This window comes from Tiliqua scincoides, chromosome 14 (assembly GCF_035046505.1).
Source record: "Tiliqua scincoides isolate rTilSci1 chromosome 14, rTilSci1.hap2, whole genome shotgun sequence".
Classification (NCBI taxonomy): domain Eukaryota; kingdom Metazoa; phylum Chordata; class Lepidosauria; order Squamata; family Scincidae; genus Tiliqua; species Tiliqua scincoides.
Window position 1 is genome coordinate 8357296 of NC_089834.1, and position 17464 is coordinate 8374759.

A 17464-nucleotide genomic window follows, 5' to 3' on the forward strand; every position below is an offset into this window, starting at 1 on the left:
TCCCAGGAAAACGCTTGTTGGAAGCAGCTGGAAAACAACATCGATGCCAGGGAGATCCAGCTGTGTGCCAAACACCCCTTTTGACAATGCACTTTGACAGTTTGGGGGGGGGGGGGTTGAAGCAACAACTGGAGGACAAAAACTCAAGTGCACATGTACATCTTGTAATATGGTGGGCTGCAGCCACTGCTTTAAAATTATTCCGTGTGTCTCAGCCACTGATACACAAAGCACAGAAAGTGAGAACTTTAGCCATTTATTAACACTTCAATACATTACATCCTATCGTTGCTAGTAGGTGCCCCCACCCCTCCATTTCCTTCCATATAGCACACAAATAGATAAGTGAGGCACTGTAAGGATACTGGAAAATATATAGATATATAAATATATACATTTACAAAAAAAAAACCCAGTCAACTTCATGCAAGACAAATAATAATTGAAGACTGTGCACAAGCACCATGTAAATAAAGCAGAAACAATCTGCAGCAGCATAAGACTCACGGTTAACAACAGTGTCACAGTTCATGCACATATCATACATCGGCAAAAACCCCTCCTTAAGATACTGAATAAGTGCCAACATTGCAAGTTATTAAAGCACACCCTATTTCGGTCTCTTTTTGCACATGGTGCCTTTCAAGAAAAATAGAGTTACTGTACATGCAGATGACACACAGATAAAAGTTTCCTTAATTCTAAGCAAAATTGCTTGGGGGGGGGTTCTTTTAAGGTTGATGAGGCAATAGCATATAAAAAGGGCATATTGCCAAGATATGCAACAGTTCAGTCCTCTCCAAGTCAGTAATACTGGCAACTTTGTATCAACCGAAGTAAAGCATTTGCTGTCTGTACTCCAGTAGTACAGACATATGCCAAACGCTGGGGAAAGGGTTAGACCAAAAAGAGATGGTGGCAGTATTCACCACAGATGGACATATTCGTCTCCAGTATAGATGAAGCATGGATGGCCTACTGACGGCCCAGAGACGGAGTTTTCTGAATTCTATCCAAGCCACATGCTGCCAGGTGCAGAAATGGGCTTCATGAGAATCTTTCTTTTCTTTTTTTTTAAAGGAAACCACTTGTCCTCAGTGTCAAAAAGACAATACTGAAGATACTTGGCATCAGCTGCATGCCAAGGGAACCTTTAGCTAGTGCTTCAAGGGCTTAAGATGTGCTACTTTTGTACTCTGCCCCATTCTCTAGTTTTCTCATGGTATCTGGTTTCATCCCCAGCTCATCCCTCAAACTAGCCTGTGTATTTATTGCAGTTGAAATAATGCAAGTGTGCATTGTTCACCCTGAGTTGCAGAATTTAGATTTCATGGCATAGAGCATGAGGCTTGCAAGTGCAGAGTACTGGTCAACCTATCCAGTTAAGGCATTGCAGGAAATTGCACTGTGCTGCAAAGCAGACGAAAAGCATTTTAAATCCACCAGCCCAGGTAGGATCATCAACTTTCTTTACACAGACCAAACAAGCATGATGTAGGCTTGTCAAGGGCCAGTGGAGGGTATTCAATCTATGGAAGTGGCTTTTCTTCTAGAATTCTCCTACAGGAAGCCTGTCAGTGGCCCTGGTGTAGTCAAACCAACATTCTAGGAGATTTGTGTTAATCGGCACAAGGAGGCCTCATTGCAGTGTGCTATAGTTTTATGGCCCTTGATTGCACATCCTGCTGTACAAGATGGCCTGTCATTCAGAAATGTGGAGTGGGCAGTATCCCTTATGCAATGCATTCTCAAGCCTTATGCTCAGAATTAACCTGACCTCTAGTTTGTCAATGGAATTGGATTCCTGGACAACATTTGTAAGGGTCTCTGTTCTCGGCCCCTTGTGATTCTGTCTATTCACTGTCCCTGGGTGATCTCAGATTGCACTGATGGTATCCACAACCCCAGAAAACATGTCTTTCCATCCCATCCCACATCTTTGAATGCCTTTGATACTTCCATCTGATTGCTTTACTGTCATCTACAACGGAACCTCTCATCTTCTCTCCCAAGCTATTCTCTCCTCATTCACTCTCCCTGTCCATTGATAACCTCATCATCAGTTGATCAGGCACGTAGCTGGCTTTCAGTTTGTTTTCTTCTCTCTCCCCTTTGTCCCTCCTTTCATATAATATACTGTATATAAAGTCCAAGCATGTATACATGCTCTTGTGTATTCTTTCCCTGTCTTTCCCTATCCCCCCCTCCTCCACTTCCCTTGCGATGAATCTAGATTATGAGCCCACGGGACAGGGACTTGCTTTCCAATTCTTTGTAAAGCACCAGGCACACAGATGGCTATATATAAATAATCTAGTTCTCTCCAGGGAGTGTTCAAGCCTACATGGCACAGTTTGAGGCCTATTCCTGCAGTAGACACTTGCCTTTCTACAAGAAACTGGACAACACAGCAAGGATGAAAAGGGTACAGAAAGGAAGAAGCTTTCCTCATAATTAAAAAGAATGACAGTCACATTGACTATCCTATTTGTGCCAGTATAAATATAGATTCCAGTCAAAGCTTCCAGGAGCTAAAATGATCCATTCTGACATGCTTGACATACTGCGATGTATAGACAGAACACAAAACGGTGGCATTGAATAGTTCTGTTATTACGAAAGAGTACATGTTCAGCAAAGCAGAGCATTAAATACTTAAAGAAAGGCAGCCAATTTCCATTCCTGTCTATTGACAGCTGGATATTAAATATATTTTTATTTTGCTTTTCCTTGATTTAGAGTCAGTGCTGTTCTGGAAACTGAATATGAACTCACATTCAGAGCCCTTGCTTTCTAAGTGGGCAGAGAGTCATCCTGCTTGCAAGTGTTCTAGAAATATTTTGATAGTCACTGGTGGAATTAGGATACTAACTAGATGGACCCCTCACCTGGTCTACTAGGGCTCTTCTTCAGTCTGTTCCTTTCATTATCTGCCAGTGAAAAGATAAAAGGAAAAGTTCTCCCTGGCCCTACTATCTGAGATACTTTACTGGAGGTGTCAGGAACAGAATGTGGAAAATTCATCATGCAAAGTGTATGCTCTTCGATTGAGTTATAGGCTCCTTTCACAAAGGCACATAAGGGTTGGAAAAGATCCAAATGTTATCTAGCCCTAGAACTAAGAACTAGTATTTCCCAAACCTTTTAGCACTGGGACCTACTTTTTAAAACGACAATCTATTGTGACCCAATAGACAAAATAGAGAGATAAATAATTTATTAATAATAAATAATTAATAATAATAATAAGAGTCCTGTGCTCCTGAGGCTGCTAGAGACCTAATATATAGTATGTGTGTAGATTCTCCCTAGAAATGGAGTTCAAGGACTGTTTTCCCCAAACCTTTAGAGACATTCCAAGGTACCCAGAAAGTTGAACTGGGGAGCAAGATGTGCAGTTAAGGACTTCCAGGCCAGACAAAAGGCTGAAACTGGGTTCATAAGTGGTCTATAGCATAAGTAGAGAAAATGGAAAAATGTGACATTTTAATTTCGGGCATAAAGATTACTTCACACTACAGGTTAGCATTCTACCTAATGATTTTCTTCTGCAAACCAGGCAAGGGTGCTTGCAGGTGTGTGTTTTTTTTTATTGTTTCAAAAACTTTTCGTGACCCCTCAAAAATCAGTTCATGACTCAACGGTGGATTCCCAAACCACATTTGGGGAATAATGAACTAGACTAAGGGCCCAAACTTAAGCCAGTGCAGTGCCAGTGAATGGTGTGCCACCCTGGCAACAGACATTGTGTGAGTGCCATAAGGCACTTTGCAACTGGCAGTGAGGATGCTGTGCTGGCAGTGAGGTCAGCACCTATTGGCGCTGGGCCTCAGCACCAGGAAGACACCTCCAAGGAGCGCCAGGCGATAAGTATTCCCACTGGGTGGTGAGGAGGCTTTTCGGGCAGGGGGAAAGCGGGGATGGGGAAGAACTGGGCAGAGGGAAGCCGGGCTGGAGGGAGGATTGGCCCAGGAGGAGGTGAGAACGGTGGCAGAGTCTGCCTCTGAATTCAGTTGCTCCTCCTGAGTTGCTCCGCCCAACAGACCTCCTTGGTTCTGCACTTGCTAAATAGCTGATACAGATCCAAGAAGACCCATTGCTGCCAGCAGAGCTTGACACAGGGTTAGGAACATTTGTTCCCTTATCCCGAGGAGGCTCCAGCAGCTGGTCTGGTCCCATAGGATACAGCAGCAGCCGTTTTGGTGCTGCTGTTCTTCACGGCAGCAGCAGACCATAGGACTGGGCTACTCAACTAGTCGTTGTAGACTTATGTGTCTACCCAGGTGCATCTGTTCTTGAAAGCCTGAGAAGGAGATTCCAGAACCTTCCCTAGTTGGCAGATGAAATGACTAAATGACAGCTCTAAGCGGGAGTTCTTTCCCTAAAAATTCAATGCAACAGAATCAAATCCCCAAAGATGCTGTTGAAAAAGAACTGTTTTGTAATGCATATATCACCCTGTACTGGCATTCAGGCAAAGACACCATACTGAATAAGGTGGTCTATGTTTACCCAACAGTATTATAACAGAGGCAATGCTGATTTCACAGTTTGGTAGGCTCTTGAGCAAAACACTCAGTGGGCCCCAACTCCTCCTCCTTGCTCCTCCTCCTCACTGCCAAGAGGGAAAGGGCAGGTGAGTGAGGAGGTAGGAACTGTTACTCCTGCTTCCTTCTTGCCCATTCTCTCCCTCTAAAAGGGAAAGAGTGAGTAAGTGGGTGCCAACAACAGCCAGCAGGATAGGGGTCCCAGCAATGGGTCCCCTATTGGGACCTGGGCTTTGACACTTGCCTGACAATGGCAACTCCTGACACTTGCCTTGAGGCTTATCTTGGCATCAGAGAGCACAAGCACTGCAGTTCATTTCATGTCACAGCACACAGGTGCAATGAACAAGAACAGACTGTCAGACATTTCAATTTCCAGGATGAAGTAAGCCAATGGAAAAACAACAGAGTTCTTGTGGTACCTTAAAGCCTAACAAAACAACTTCTGCAGAAGCTTCTGTAGACTGTAGTCCATGTCTTCAAGACTCTTTTTGAAGGATTAGTTGTTCAACAAAAAAAGATTAAAAAATTTCTTTATTAAAAAGTGAGAATATGAGAGCTGGGTCAGACCAATGTTCTTCCAGCCTAGAATTCCAAAAACAATCTGCATTTCATGCTTGAAAAAGATAGGGTGTAAATCACAACTGTTATGCAGGAAGCCATCTCCTGCTACTTGCTCCTAATGTTTAGCAAACAGAGACTTCCGAACACTTCAACCACCAGACCATTTTGGCTAAGTGCTTGTTGAGGACTGCTCTCTTCACTTACTTATCTAAACAAATTAATGAGTTCTAATAAAGGGAAAGAAGATGTTGCCAGAAGACAGAGAGCAAGCCCATTAAAAAAGGATAACTTTCTTTTGCAAGTTTCAGGGCTCTTACCAGAAAGATGCTAATGGTCTGGGAACACTTAAAAAGGGGGAGCAACATTTCATCCCTGCTCATGTTCCACTAAATGTCAGCTAGTAAAACCACTGCTGTGATTTATTCAGCTGCCAGTTCTCCTAAAGCCACCAAGGTATCCACCCCATCAGAATTAATCTGCAGTACCAAGCTATCAGCATCCTTTGGGATATTTACTTAAAATGGGGGGGGGGGATGCATGTGCACACACGCACAAAAAATGGTCCTCTCCTTTTGGGTGGCTTGGCACTTTGCATAATATGTTTTGAAAACGCCACAGTTCTCACTCATTTAAGCATGGCCAAATGCTTGGGGAAATAGAAATCCATTTTCAATGCTTTTTGCCCCGTTTCTCCCAGGCACCCCAGACCATTAAGCATCTCTTTCTGGCATGCTTACTACATACGAGATTCACTTTACAGCACGAATTTTTCTTCCCTTCCCTCATGCTGCGTTTCTTTCTCAAACTGATGTGTAGCTCTATCTTTAGCCTACCTTCTTTTTCAAAACAGGCTCTAATAATTCTTAAATGGTTTGCCATTTCTCTCCCTCTCCCCCTGCGATTAGAGGGTGGATTCACTTAAAATCCTCCCCATGGTTCTAAAAATTGGGCTGTACATTCTTTTGCTCTCTCAGAAGGTTCTGCAAAACAGTGCATGTCAAACACATTAACAGCCAGTGACAAGAAGCTTCTTCTCCTTGAAAAAGTGGTCTTCAACCTTTTTTGTGCCATGACCCCAATAAATAAAGTATGAGACTGGGTCCCATAATTGGTCCTGCCTCCTATCTGCCCAATGACGTAACAGCCTCCTAGAGCCAAACGCTGTAACCAAATATTCTCATTCCAGTAAGCAGAAAAAGTTACCATGAAGCCTAAAAGTTAATTTACTAAAAGTTATTTTAGCACAATTACTAAGAACCTGAGCACGACTGGGACACAGTCTCCTGGTACCTGAAGGGGTACACCAGATACTCCCCCCTTTACCTGCTGGTGCTCTAGTCCAGTGGTTTTCAACCTTTTCCATTTGTGTAAGCTGCTGCGACCCCACAACTGAGATTTCACAACCCCACTGGGATCCCGACCCCAAGGTTGAAGAACAGTTTCTTAGGAGACCCACAGTAGCTTCAGACATATATTGAAGAAACCGTGAGTCTGTTCAGAGCTGCCAGACACTGACACATGCTCTTGCTTTCTACATTAGATGCTAATTAGGCAAGAATGTTTCCTATATTTTATAGTATTCACAATGGTTATGAAAAGGTGACGACCAGTCCAGGACACATTCTGAGTTGCTGCCCGGGCGGAGACCAAAATGAGATATTTAAAGCACTGCAAGTTCATACGTCCTCCTGTAAAATCAATCACTTCACTTTGCAATTTCTATAATAAATTGGCACATTCCCCCAATCTCTTGAGAAATCAAGACTTCGTAAGCTGGCCACTATCCAAGGAACACATCCCACTTCAGTAAAGAAGCTGCAGCCTCCGAAGCATGCCTTCTCATCTGCTTGACAAAACAGCAATTCAAAACAATTGGCAACCCTTCAGTCTCGAAAGACTATGGTATCGCGCTCTGAATGGTGGTTCTGGAACAGAGCCTAGTGTGGCTGAAAAGGCCAATTAGGGAGTGACAATCCCTTCCACACTGGGAGCAAGTGCAGTCTGTCCCTGGTCTGTCTCCCTGTAATTCAAAACACAGAACCACATTTTATCCAGGAGGCACAATGCTCTGGATCAGGTGAAGATCAAGCACGATCCCACTAACTCCTCCATTTGCAAATGCTTTTCTGTGTTGAGAGATGAAACCAGAACTAACACTACGCAAGACAACATTCAAATCCTGAACTAAGCTCAAATTATATGTGATGGCAGCAAAGAGCCCAGTTGCTTAAATCTAAGTCTGGCCCAAACAAGTGGGCAGTGGAGAGGCCCTACGTTAAGAGTAAAAGGGATGTGGAGACGCCGGAACCACATGAATTTCTGTATACTTCAAAACAGGGAAAGTCTTAAGCGCCTTGTGAGTGCTTAAAGGAATGAAATAAAGCAAGTATTTTTTTTTTAAAAAGAACACAAGCTAACACACACTCCATACAACGCTATAGAAAAAAACAGCCCTTTGTGGCATTTGAGGGTGGCCAGTCTCAAATGCCCGTGACAACAAGAAAGGTAACTCCTAAATAAGATTTCCAACAAAGGAGGATACTTAAATTCTTAATCATAAAATGCCATAACTATAGAAAAACAGTATAAAAATATAGAGAGAGTCCACCATGGGATGTACATGAGCGAAATAAAGGCTTTCCCAACTGGGTGACGAAATGTTTATATCATATTTAAGACTGAACATACCCTTAAAGAACCCAATGGTAAAAAGAGGCAATCCACTGCTCCCTCATACACGGAATGCAATGAGCAAGGTGCATGCAAGAATTGTGTTAGTGAATCAGCTGCAACCCTTCATGCTTACATTACCTTGGCCAAGAAGCTGGTGGTGTTTGCAAGTAATGGCACATTTGAACAAGAGACTCCCATGCTGCTGCCTGGGCACATCACTGGGGTTTCTTCTGGCAGATATGTTTCAATATCTGGTCTCTATTTCCCGTCAAGCCTCATGAATGTATTATTTCTGTTCCTCACTAATATTTTCTTTGGTATGCAACAAAGAGAAGGAGGCCTCACCTCTTCTGCTATACAAGAAAGTAAGGCTCCTATCTCAAACGCTTCCTTTAATACTGAACCTGACCACAGGAATTAGCTCGTCTTTGGCGACGGTAGCTTATAGACAGGTCTTGTAGTTAAATATTTAAATGCAGCCTTTGCTAATTAAAATGAATCCAGAGAGTCCCCGAGTATCCATCTTTAGCTTATATACACTTCACCATTTCCTAAGACATTTAATGGGTAAGCGGAAGATGGCTTCCAAGGGGGGAAATGCACAAACTGCAATACCTATTTGACCCTCTGAGGCCTAGTTTTCCCTGAGATGGTTAACCTGAGCCTGGGCAGTACCATTTCAGACTGCAGGTGGAGGCTCAAATACCTGAATACAGCACACACAAATTCCCCAAATGCAGAAAACAAAAATGTCAGGCTAAGCAAGAACCGCTCTCCTTGACGTCTAGTTTTTTATGTGGAGAGAAGTTTCTGCATGAGGGAGCATTCAGTCATGGGTTTTTAATTCCATGTACTCCATTTTGGAGAAAAAGTGGCTTATATATACTTTTGATACCAACAAATAAATGCAAAGGGCTGCCACACCCCACCTCCTCCACCTACGTTCAGAAGCAGTACAGCCCAAACCCAGACTTCCCACCCCATGACCCAGGCCTGAGTTATGGAACCATCTTACTTTTAACCTTGTGGCCACTTACGGTCTGGTATTTCTGTCCACAACACATTTGTCTCTCCGGTTAATTAGAGAGGTTTTTCTTTTCTCTACTTGCGTTGTGCTTTGAAAACGGATTCAGTCATCCCCTTCTCGCTGCCATTTCAATTGTTTGTTTCGGAGCTGACAAAGCAAAAGGTTGGTTCTGCTGTGCAATCATCAGCAGGGCAGCTTTTGGGGTCTTCAAGGCAGTCAGCCAAGACATCTCGGGGCTCCCTTAGAAACACCACCAGGACAGTGATGTTGTCAGTGGATCCACTTTCTTTGGCTGCAGCCACCAGCCTCTCCGCAGCCTTGAAACCATCCCCTTTGTTCTGCATTAAGTGCTCTAGGACCAGGTCCACCACCTCAAAAGGTCTGATGGCATCAAAAAATCCATCACAGGCCAGAAGCACATAATCTTCGGCACCAGTGAGGTCAAAGGATGCACTATCTGCACAGCTGGAGATATAAGGCTTCTGGAGGAGGTCACCTGAAAGAAGAAGGAGGAAATTAAGTCCATATTCACACAAAATGTACAACTTTCCGACCACCCCACATTCCATCTGTGAGTGTTCAAATCCTTTAGTCAAGAGGAAGCTCTAATAACAGAGGTTTCTCAATCTTACTGCAGGCAGAAGCTGAATTTGGGTTAACAGGTGCAGTCCTGAAAGCCTCATAAGGAACACTCCCTCCCCACTTTCCCTCCCAGGGAAATGTTGCTGATCTTATCAATGAAATTTATAAAATTTTTTGTCTAAACAAGAACATATAGAGATAGACTCGGTGTTATTTTGTACCCCAATTGGCTGGGAAACTGAAAATATCCAATTCCTGCTGTGCCTTATCACTTTTGTATATACAAAAGCATCATTATTATTGACCCCCTTATTTCTGCTGCTATTCTATTCCTGCACTGCCAAAGGGAACACTTAATGAAGCACTGCCTTTTTTTTTTTACTGCACCCGTTCTCATGGCAACACACTCAGGTGGTTATTTCTATTATTTACTTTGGGGTACATTTGACAACGTTACCAGATTAGCACAGTACACTTTTTATCCCAGGAGAGGCAAATCCTGCACTTGACACCTGATTGGGGCAGACTCCCATGAGCCCTCTTGACATCACACACAGCACACAAATACATTGTACATGAGAGAAAAGCTTAAAAATATAAATATTTTGAAATGCTCAGTACAGTAGTCAAATATAAGAGCAACACATACATACAATTTTTCAAAACTGTATGATTTTTAAGTCATCTCTCATGATTTGAAATGAAACAGGTTATTCATTCTAAACATTGGGTCCACCAATCCAAAGCACTTAATCATCCCAGGTGGTTGGACTGGACACTGGTATCATTTGGTGTGGAGGTTAAAAAACTGCCATTACAAACAAATAAAATAAAGACAAAATCCAGACATCAAATGAAACCATGGTTTGGACTAACCATAATTTAGATCTGCTTATCTGCTTTTGCTTTCCATCCTCCATAAGCTGCTATGTTCACTCCCATCTCCACAGGGAGCTGCTTCTGGAGGCAGAGTGATGGACATGACTTCCATTGTGGTTTGACAATTCCGATGTCATGTTAAACCTCACTTAGACCAAACCTTTCTTTGCAAACCCACTTCAAACAATGCATTCTGACTATGGTGTCCTTAGTGATTGCAAACAATGACTTGCCAATGCAGACAACATGGTAAACCACTGCTAAGCTTTCATAACCATGGTTTGGCTTCTGAACTGAGCTGCAGGCATGTGCTGCAATGCTCCAGCTCATGCCTGCAGTTTGTTCTGCAATGTACTCATTGCCCCAAACCCCAGATATGATATGAAGGATGCAGCTGAAGGATTCTTCCTTCCTCTGCACACACAGCGGGGAGCAGGAAGACTCTGAGCTTGGCTGCATGTAGGCAGCATTTTGTGTAATGACTAGAAAGCTGGCAAGGAAGTAGCCTTACAGCAGCGTGCTAATGGAATAAGAACACCCACATACTTGCAGAGACATTTACTTTACATTTTAAAAGCTACAGCCTATCTGTCCAGAAAATATTCTCTCACACACACATGCACACACAATCGATATGCAACTTTTGAAATTAAAAACTAATACTAAAATGACAATTTTTTTTTAAAGGAGCTCTCTAATGTTATGGGGAATGAGTGTTACCTCATTTCCCAAAGATTCTGGGGGGGGGGCATCTTGGGAGCATACTGCAGTGCCACAGCCCCACACAACACCTGACCTTATCCCTAAGAGCAGAGAAACATACAAATGGGGAGGTCAATAGAAGAGGGTATTTTCAGACAAGCTTAGTAAGGAGAGATGGCAGCAGCCTAGACTTCCCAGTGCTTGAGGCAGTGCCAATGCTGCCCTCCCCCTTTCCCAGCAGCACACCAGCTGCAGTCTCCACAGCTGCTCCTTGGATTCAGAAAGAAAGAGGGGACTGGAGTAAAGAGGAAGTGTGCATGAGAGAAAAGGTAAAAGGTGGGCTCCAGTAAACACAGCATTTACCGTGCAAAAGTGAAGGCTGGGATATAAACAGCTTCAAAATATTCAAACAGCCAACAGCACAATAGCCAGGACAAAGCACAAAACTGCTGCACATCAGCTTCTGACAGCAACACACGCTTTGGCTGTTTTCAGTGACAAGATGACAACATTCAGTATCATTACAGATGGTTCGAGGAAGGAACTGAAAGCTTTATTCAGCATGGCTCACTCCGTCAGGTGTGTGTTACTATGGTAATGCTCTGTGCAGAGCAGCTATTAATGTAGGTGCAATAAGGCAATTGAGGCTAAGGTTAGCACATGCTGCAGTCTTTGTTAATAAGAAAAATGTGGCCTTGTGCAATTGGAATTTGGCCACGTCTATTGTTGGGTCCTTACAGACTCCCATGAAGATCCCTGAAGGCTAAACAATTGTTTTCTAAGTGTATCATTGGCCGAATTGCTAAGTGTCTAGTGTAGAGACTGTGCTTTGGTTGAGGCTGTCTTGGAGAAAGGCTAAAACTGTTTTGACCCTCTGTCTTTAGAAACATGAAATGTTTTCTCTTATGCCACTGCGTGTAGGCTCGCCAAGTGACACAATAAATTCCGTTAGCGGAGCTCCTGAGGGAGGCCAGAATAGTAGGGATGACTGCAGAATTACAGCCCTTAAGCTACTGCTCAATCTCTATGCCAGTGGTTCTCAAACTGGTGGGTCACGACCCACCAGTTTGTGTAACACTTCTCTTGTCCCTTTAAGGGGCAGGGGAAGGGGGGGAAGCAGCAACTGGATCCCCAGGATTACGCCACTTGGGGGGGTGAGGTGGGGTGCTTTGAACTTACTGTGAACAATGTAGGGCTGCAGCAGGCTGCAGGAGTGTGGGGAGCCCTGCACAGACCACCGCAGTGCTCCCAACTCTTGGAATCTGCAATAAAGGTGGGCACAAAGCACCTCCTGCAAAACAGAAGTGCTTTGGGCCCGCTTTTATTGAAGATTCCAAGAGTTGGGGAGTGCTGCTGAGGGTTGCGCAGGGCTCCCCACACCTCCTGGAGCCTGCTGCAGCCCTACATTGTTCACAATAAGTCCAAAGCATCCCCCCTCGCCTCTTTGCCAGCCACAGCAAGGAGGTAGGGGTCATGGTGTTTCTGGAGACAGGAAACCCCATCTGCCAGGGGTTGCAAGTGCATTTGGGTTCTCTAGTTGGTTGGTCTTGGAGCAGAAAAGAAGTTGGGGCTTGTGGTTTTGAGGGATTCAAAGATCCACAAGATGTCAAGCAAATCTGTTGGAGATGGTTGTGAAGACCTCTGGGTGTCTGCTCCACTCAGCTGGGTCCAGACTCTTGTGGCTAGGCTAATCAGCTGCGGAACTGAGAATGCCCTAAAGGTATTCCATCGTCAAAGATTGTCAAGACTGCCTGAGTCAGAGGGACTGGTGACAGCAACTTACTGCCCCAAAGAAGATGCCCCTACAAAGATAGAGGCTGATTCTGAATTCTAGGGCAGCTACCTGAAGTGATCTTCAGAGCACTGGCTTGCTTTGTCCGTCTTTCTAGTTTTTAAGGAGAACACATCCATGTTGAGCCATCACTGCCCCCAACAGCAACTGGGGTATCTACCAAAGGGGTCTTAAGAGAGTCCATATCCATACGTGGAAGAATATAGAATTTTTTTGTCATTCCAACAGGTCTCTTAGTAGCCAGAGGTGCATTCTGCTCAGAAATCATAAGCTTGGACAATCTGAGCACAGGGCACTACATAATCCAAGATATTGAATTTAGGAAGAACTGTCTGTGCCCCACCAGGTTCCCCTTGATCATATGGTTTGTTGGAGGCTCCAGTGTTACCAAGCCCATGAGCTTTCTTTAGAACAGGGATGTCCAAAGTTTTTGGCAGGAGGGCCACATTGTCTTTCGGACATTGTGTCTGGGGCCGGAGAAGAAAATAATTAATTTACATTTTAAATTTGAATAAATTTACATAAGTTTAAATAAATGAATATATTAAAGATGAACTTATATGAATGAATGAAGGTCTTGCAATAGCTCAAGGCCTATAAAAGGCCTTGCACAAAGCAAGGCTGGCCTTTCCTTTGCTGCTGCTACTGCATCACAGATGTGAAACAACAAGCAGTGGAGGGAGCCCTTATCCCACAGCTCATGCGAGAGGTCAAACAGTCTCCCTCACACTGAGAGCAGTTGCGTCGGGCCAGTGTGGGCTCCAACAAATCTCCAGAGGGCCAGAGGCTCATTGAACACTGGGGGCTCCCTGAGGGCCGCATTGAGAGACCTCGAGGGCCGCAGGTGGCCCCAGGGCCGGGGTTTGGGCACCCCTGCTTTAGAAGAATGTGGAAGTCCTTTGGCAGAAATCATCTTTGGGCCACAAGAGAATCTGAAGTGAGTGCTCCACATCTGAAAGCAACCCTTTCTTGTCGCAGAAGAAATAGAGCCCCCTTCCTGGGAGCCTAGTTCATCATCATCACTACCAATGAGCAATAAAGGAGAAGGAAGAGGAGGGTGAAAATGAAGAGATTCTGACATAAAAGGCCATGGTGGAAAACGTGGTCGATTAAACCTCAAATCTGCCCTTTTACTTTAATTGAGGATTATATGGACCTGGGTGAGAGTGCTTCAAGAAGTCATGGAGTGGGTGTGTGTGTGCTGGGGTGGAATGCAGGCTGAAGGAATGCAGAAAGAAAGACCTTCAGCTTTTCAGCTATTTTGGAGAATATGTTGGCCAGGCAATTTTTCCTGCTTAAATGGAGAGCACCCCCTAGTGTCAAGAAGAGGAGTTTGTTTGTTGATGAGACGGGAGCACTCTTAAAAATACAGAGAGGACCACCAATCCAGCAGCACTACTCTCCTCAATAAGCAGAGAAGGGGAGCGCAGCCCCATGAGGTGCCTGGGATGAACACTCATCCCTAACTATGAGTCTGTGGGGCTCCTCGGTGCTGGTTTACCCTGCTTCTCGATGAAGCAAAAAGGGTTTCCTGCAGCTGCTGGGATTATAGTACTTGCCATATATTCTTCTGGTCTAGCATTAGGGCCTCTCCTGCCTCTGACTGTTGGGGGCTAAGAGCCCAGCTTCTAGTCGATTTTGATGACTTAGGTCGTAGCATGCAATAATCCTTCCATCAGAGTCAGGAGGGACCACTTTGCCATCCAGTGTGTTTGGGGAGCCTCTAATTTCAAGGGGGAGTTCAGAGTCTTTGCCCCTTTGGTACCAGCTTTGCCACTTATGGCAGGCTTACTGCCATTCTGCACAGCTTTTGGGGCGTTGCTCCTCTTTGCTGCTCACCAGGCACTTTTTTGTCTTTCAACTAGCCTTCTCTCCCCCAAGCCAAATTGTCATTGTGAGACTTGGACGGTGGTACTTTAGAAACTGCCTTAGCAGCGAATGGTCTGCATTGCTCTGCAAATGCCTGAGGTTGCTAATCCCACTAATGCCGCTTTGGGTTCTTCTGAGATCAAGCAAAGGGATAGAGAAAGGAGAGAGAGAGAGAGAGGGAAAAAGAAGGAGGACAAAGCACCATCATGGCTTTCCTTGCTGGAGTGTTACAGGGGTGAAACTGGGAGTAGTCACCCCTTAGGAACAGGAAGAAGACTTTAAATTATGTGGTCCTGATTCCAGCAGGGAGTAGGACAAAAAAAACCCTGCAGGGATCTCTTTTCTACAGTGCTGCAGAATCTTGCTTACCAATAGCTCTGGAGACAGCAAGGGTTCCATTGACACGCCAGCAGTCCATGTAGGTCACACACCCTCCTAAAGCTTCTATGCGCTGTTTCTCATCCTGAACAAACCAAAAAATTCACCAATAATAAAAGTAAGAAAAGCACCAACATGCTATGTCTAAGTTGAGCATTTCATTTTATTATATGCTTTTAAACAGCATTTCACATTTTGTCTTGTTGTAACTCTTACAAAACCCTGTGCGGAGGTTCAGACTTCTTGGAAGTCAAACTCCCAAAGTCTTTGTGGGGGGGGGGGCACAAAGGTAGAAACACAATCCCCATGATCACATTGCTAATGGGAAGTGAAGGGTGTTGTGTTTTTTTTACACTCATGGGGGATGCTGCAAGGTCCAGGAGGTGTGGGAGCCCCACACAGGGCTCACCGTGTCTTAAAATACTGAAAATAAGCGATCCCAAACCTGGTTTGCAATCGCGAATCCAGAAGTGGTTTCCAATTGCTTACTGTCGGTATTCTAAGATGCAGGGAGCCCTGTGTAGGGCTGCGCAGAGCTCTCACACCTCCTGGACCTTGCAGGAGCCCCCTGTGAGTTAAAAACCCCTTCGCCCCAGTTAGCAACGCAATCCTGGGGATCACGTCACGTCACTGCTTTCCCTCTTCCCCTGCCTCTTAAGGGGCAGGATCTGAGGCTTTCAGCCTGGGATATTGCAGTGCCCCAGTTTGAGAACCTCAGCTGTACAGTATTATTGTCCCCATACTGCAGACGGGGAAGACTGAGGCCAGGAGGGAGTCTTTTGCCTCTGTTCTCAGCAGAGACAAGATTCAATTGAGGAAATGCCGATAGCCATTCATTTGAATGACTTGGGGAATGGTGGAATGATATCTTCATTCAAACATCTGGATAACAACTAGAATTTGGATTATCAAAGAACTCATCACAACATCCAAAAAAATTCAGACAAGAGTGCAAGAGTTTTACAATAAAGACCCAAAGGCACAGCAGTTACCTCTCTCTCTGGTTTGTGAGGTTCCATCAAGTTTATTGCCTTCCCTCGCTGCACCAGCATGACCTGGGAGTCCCCAAGCCAAGCTATATGTAATTTGTTCCCAACAATCAAGGCAGATACTCCTGTGCTACCACTTCGCAGCTTCTGTGGAGTCAAAGGGAGAAGAAGTCTTGAAAGAGAGGTTTGAAGAGTGAAACATAAGAGTAAGTGGAGCTCATCATTCAGCCACACAGCAATCAAGCACCAGAGACATTCGATTAGGGACGCAAAAAGATTTAGGGTGAATTCACACAACTGTATTTTGTTGTGATGAGATCTACTTGGATGCTCAAAATGTCTGCCAAAAAATAAAATGCAACTAGGTACTGTCCAGATGTATATGACTACACACACACCCCTCTTCTCTCCTTCCAAAGGCATTATGAATTGCATGATAAAAGGTTCAATCCAACAGTGGAGAATTTTCTCACCCAGCTACCATGTCCACATATAATCTAGCATGCACACTGATAGTCATATGTGATAATATCTATTGCTGCATCCCAGGGCTCTGTAGATTTGCAATAGATAGCATGCAACAGACATGCATGCTCAAGTCTGATGCTAACTTTCATGCCTTCTCTCAAGTTGGAAGTGCTTCCTGTGTCAAAAGACAGTGCTTTTAAAACAAGCCCTTAAGATCTCGGTTGCTGTTCCACAAGCAAGAGTGGTAGTGGGTTCAATAAGTTTGCCAGCACTTACTCAACTTCTATTACAATTAATTATCTTTTGTTATGGACACAGTAGTGGTCACGGAGAGAGTGGGTACAAGCAGATACAGAATACAGGCACAGTAAATCACTGCTACACTATGTTTAATTTTAAACAAATTGTTTTCAATAAACAAATTAATTTTGTTTAATTTTATTGTTTTTAAACTCTACAGCTATTATTAAAAATATCTTTATACTGCTTTTCAACAGAAGTTCACAAAGCAGTTTACAGGCAAATCAAAAAATTAAATGGTTGCTGCTAATTTGCTTGCTTTGAGAACTGTACTACTTTGTATCTGGATGTTCTTAAATTCATTAATTTTGTCAGCCACCATGCATTATCAACAAGTGAAGACAGGGTGTAATTTTTAAACAAAACACACTCTGATTTCTTATACACCAGAGCAATACAGGAAGAATCTGTTCCAAACCCTGGAATCAGTTTTTACTAATTGCAGATATACACACTGTACTAATTCTCTCTCTCTCTCTCTCTCTCTCACACACACACACACACACACACACACACACACACTGTATGTATATGAACTCATAATCCCTCAGGTTTGTGCTTGAGCTGAAGAGAGAGAGAGAGAGTGTCCACTGGATAACCCTGGACTTGAAATACTTGGTTATGTCACTGAAAAGATCCCACTATTGATCTATGCCAGTGTTTCTCAATGCTTGTCCTCCACCGTATCACTTCA

At 44.0% G+C, this 17464-nt stretch overlaps 1 protein-coding gene across 1 annotated transcript in view; it reads right to left on the reverse strand.

Moving 5' to 3' along the window:
* Positions 1-235: 235 nt before the first annotated feature.
* Positions 236-17464, reverse strand: part of PPM1F (protein phosphatase, Mg2+/Mn2+ dependent 1F) — a 30599-nt gene continuing 13370 nt past the window's right edge. Inside the window, exons 5-7 of the mRNA XM_066609604.1 lie at positions 16006-16149; positions 15005-15098; positions 236-9307 (exon numbers count right to left, since the gene is read on the reverse strand). Coding sequence (XP_066465701.1) covers positions 8940-9307; positions 15005-15098; positions 16006-16149 — 606 coding nt within the window. The 3' untranslated portion in view covers positions 236-8939. The remainder of the gene's footprint in view (positions 9308-15004; positions 15099-16005; positions 16150-17464) is intronic.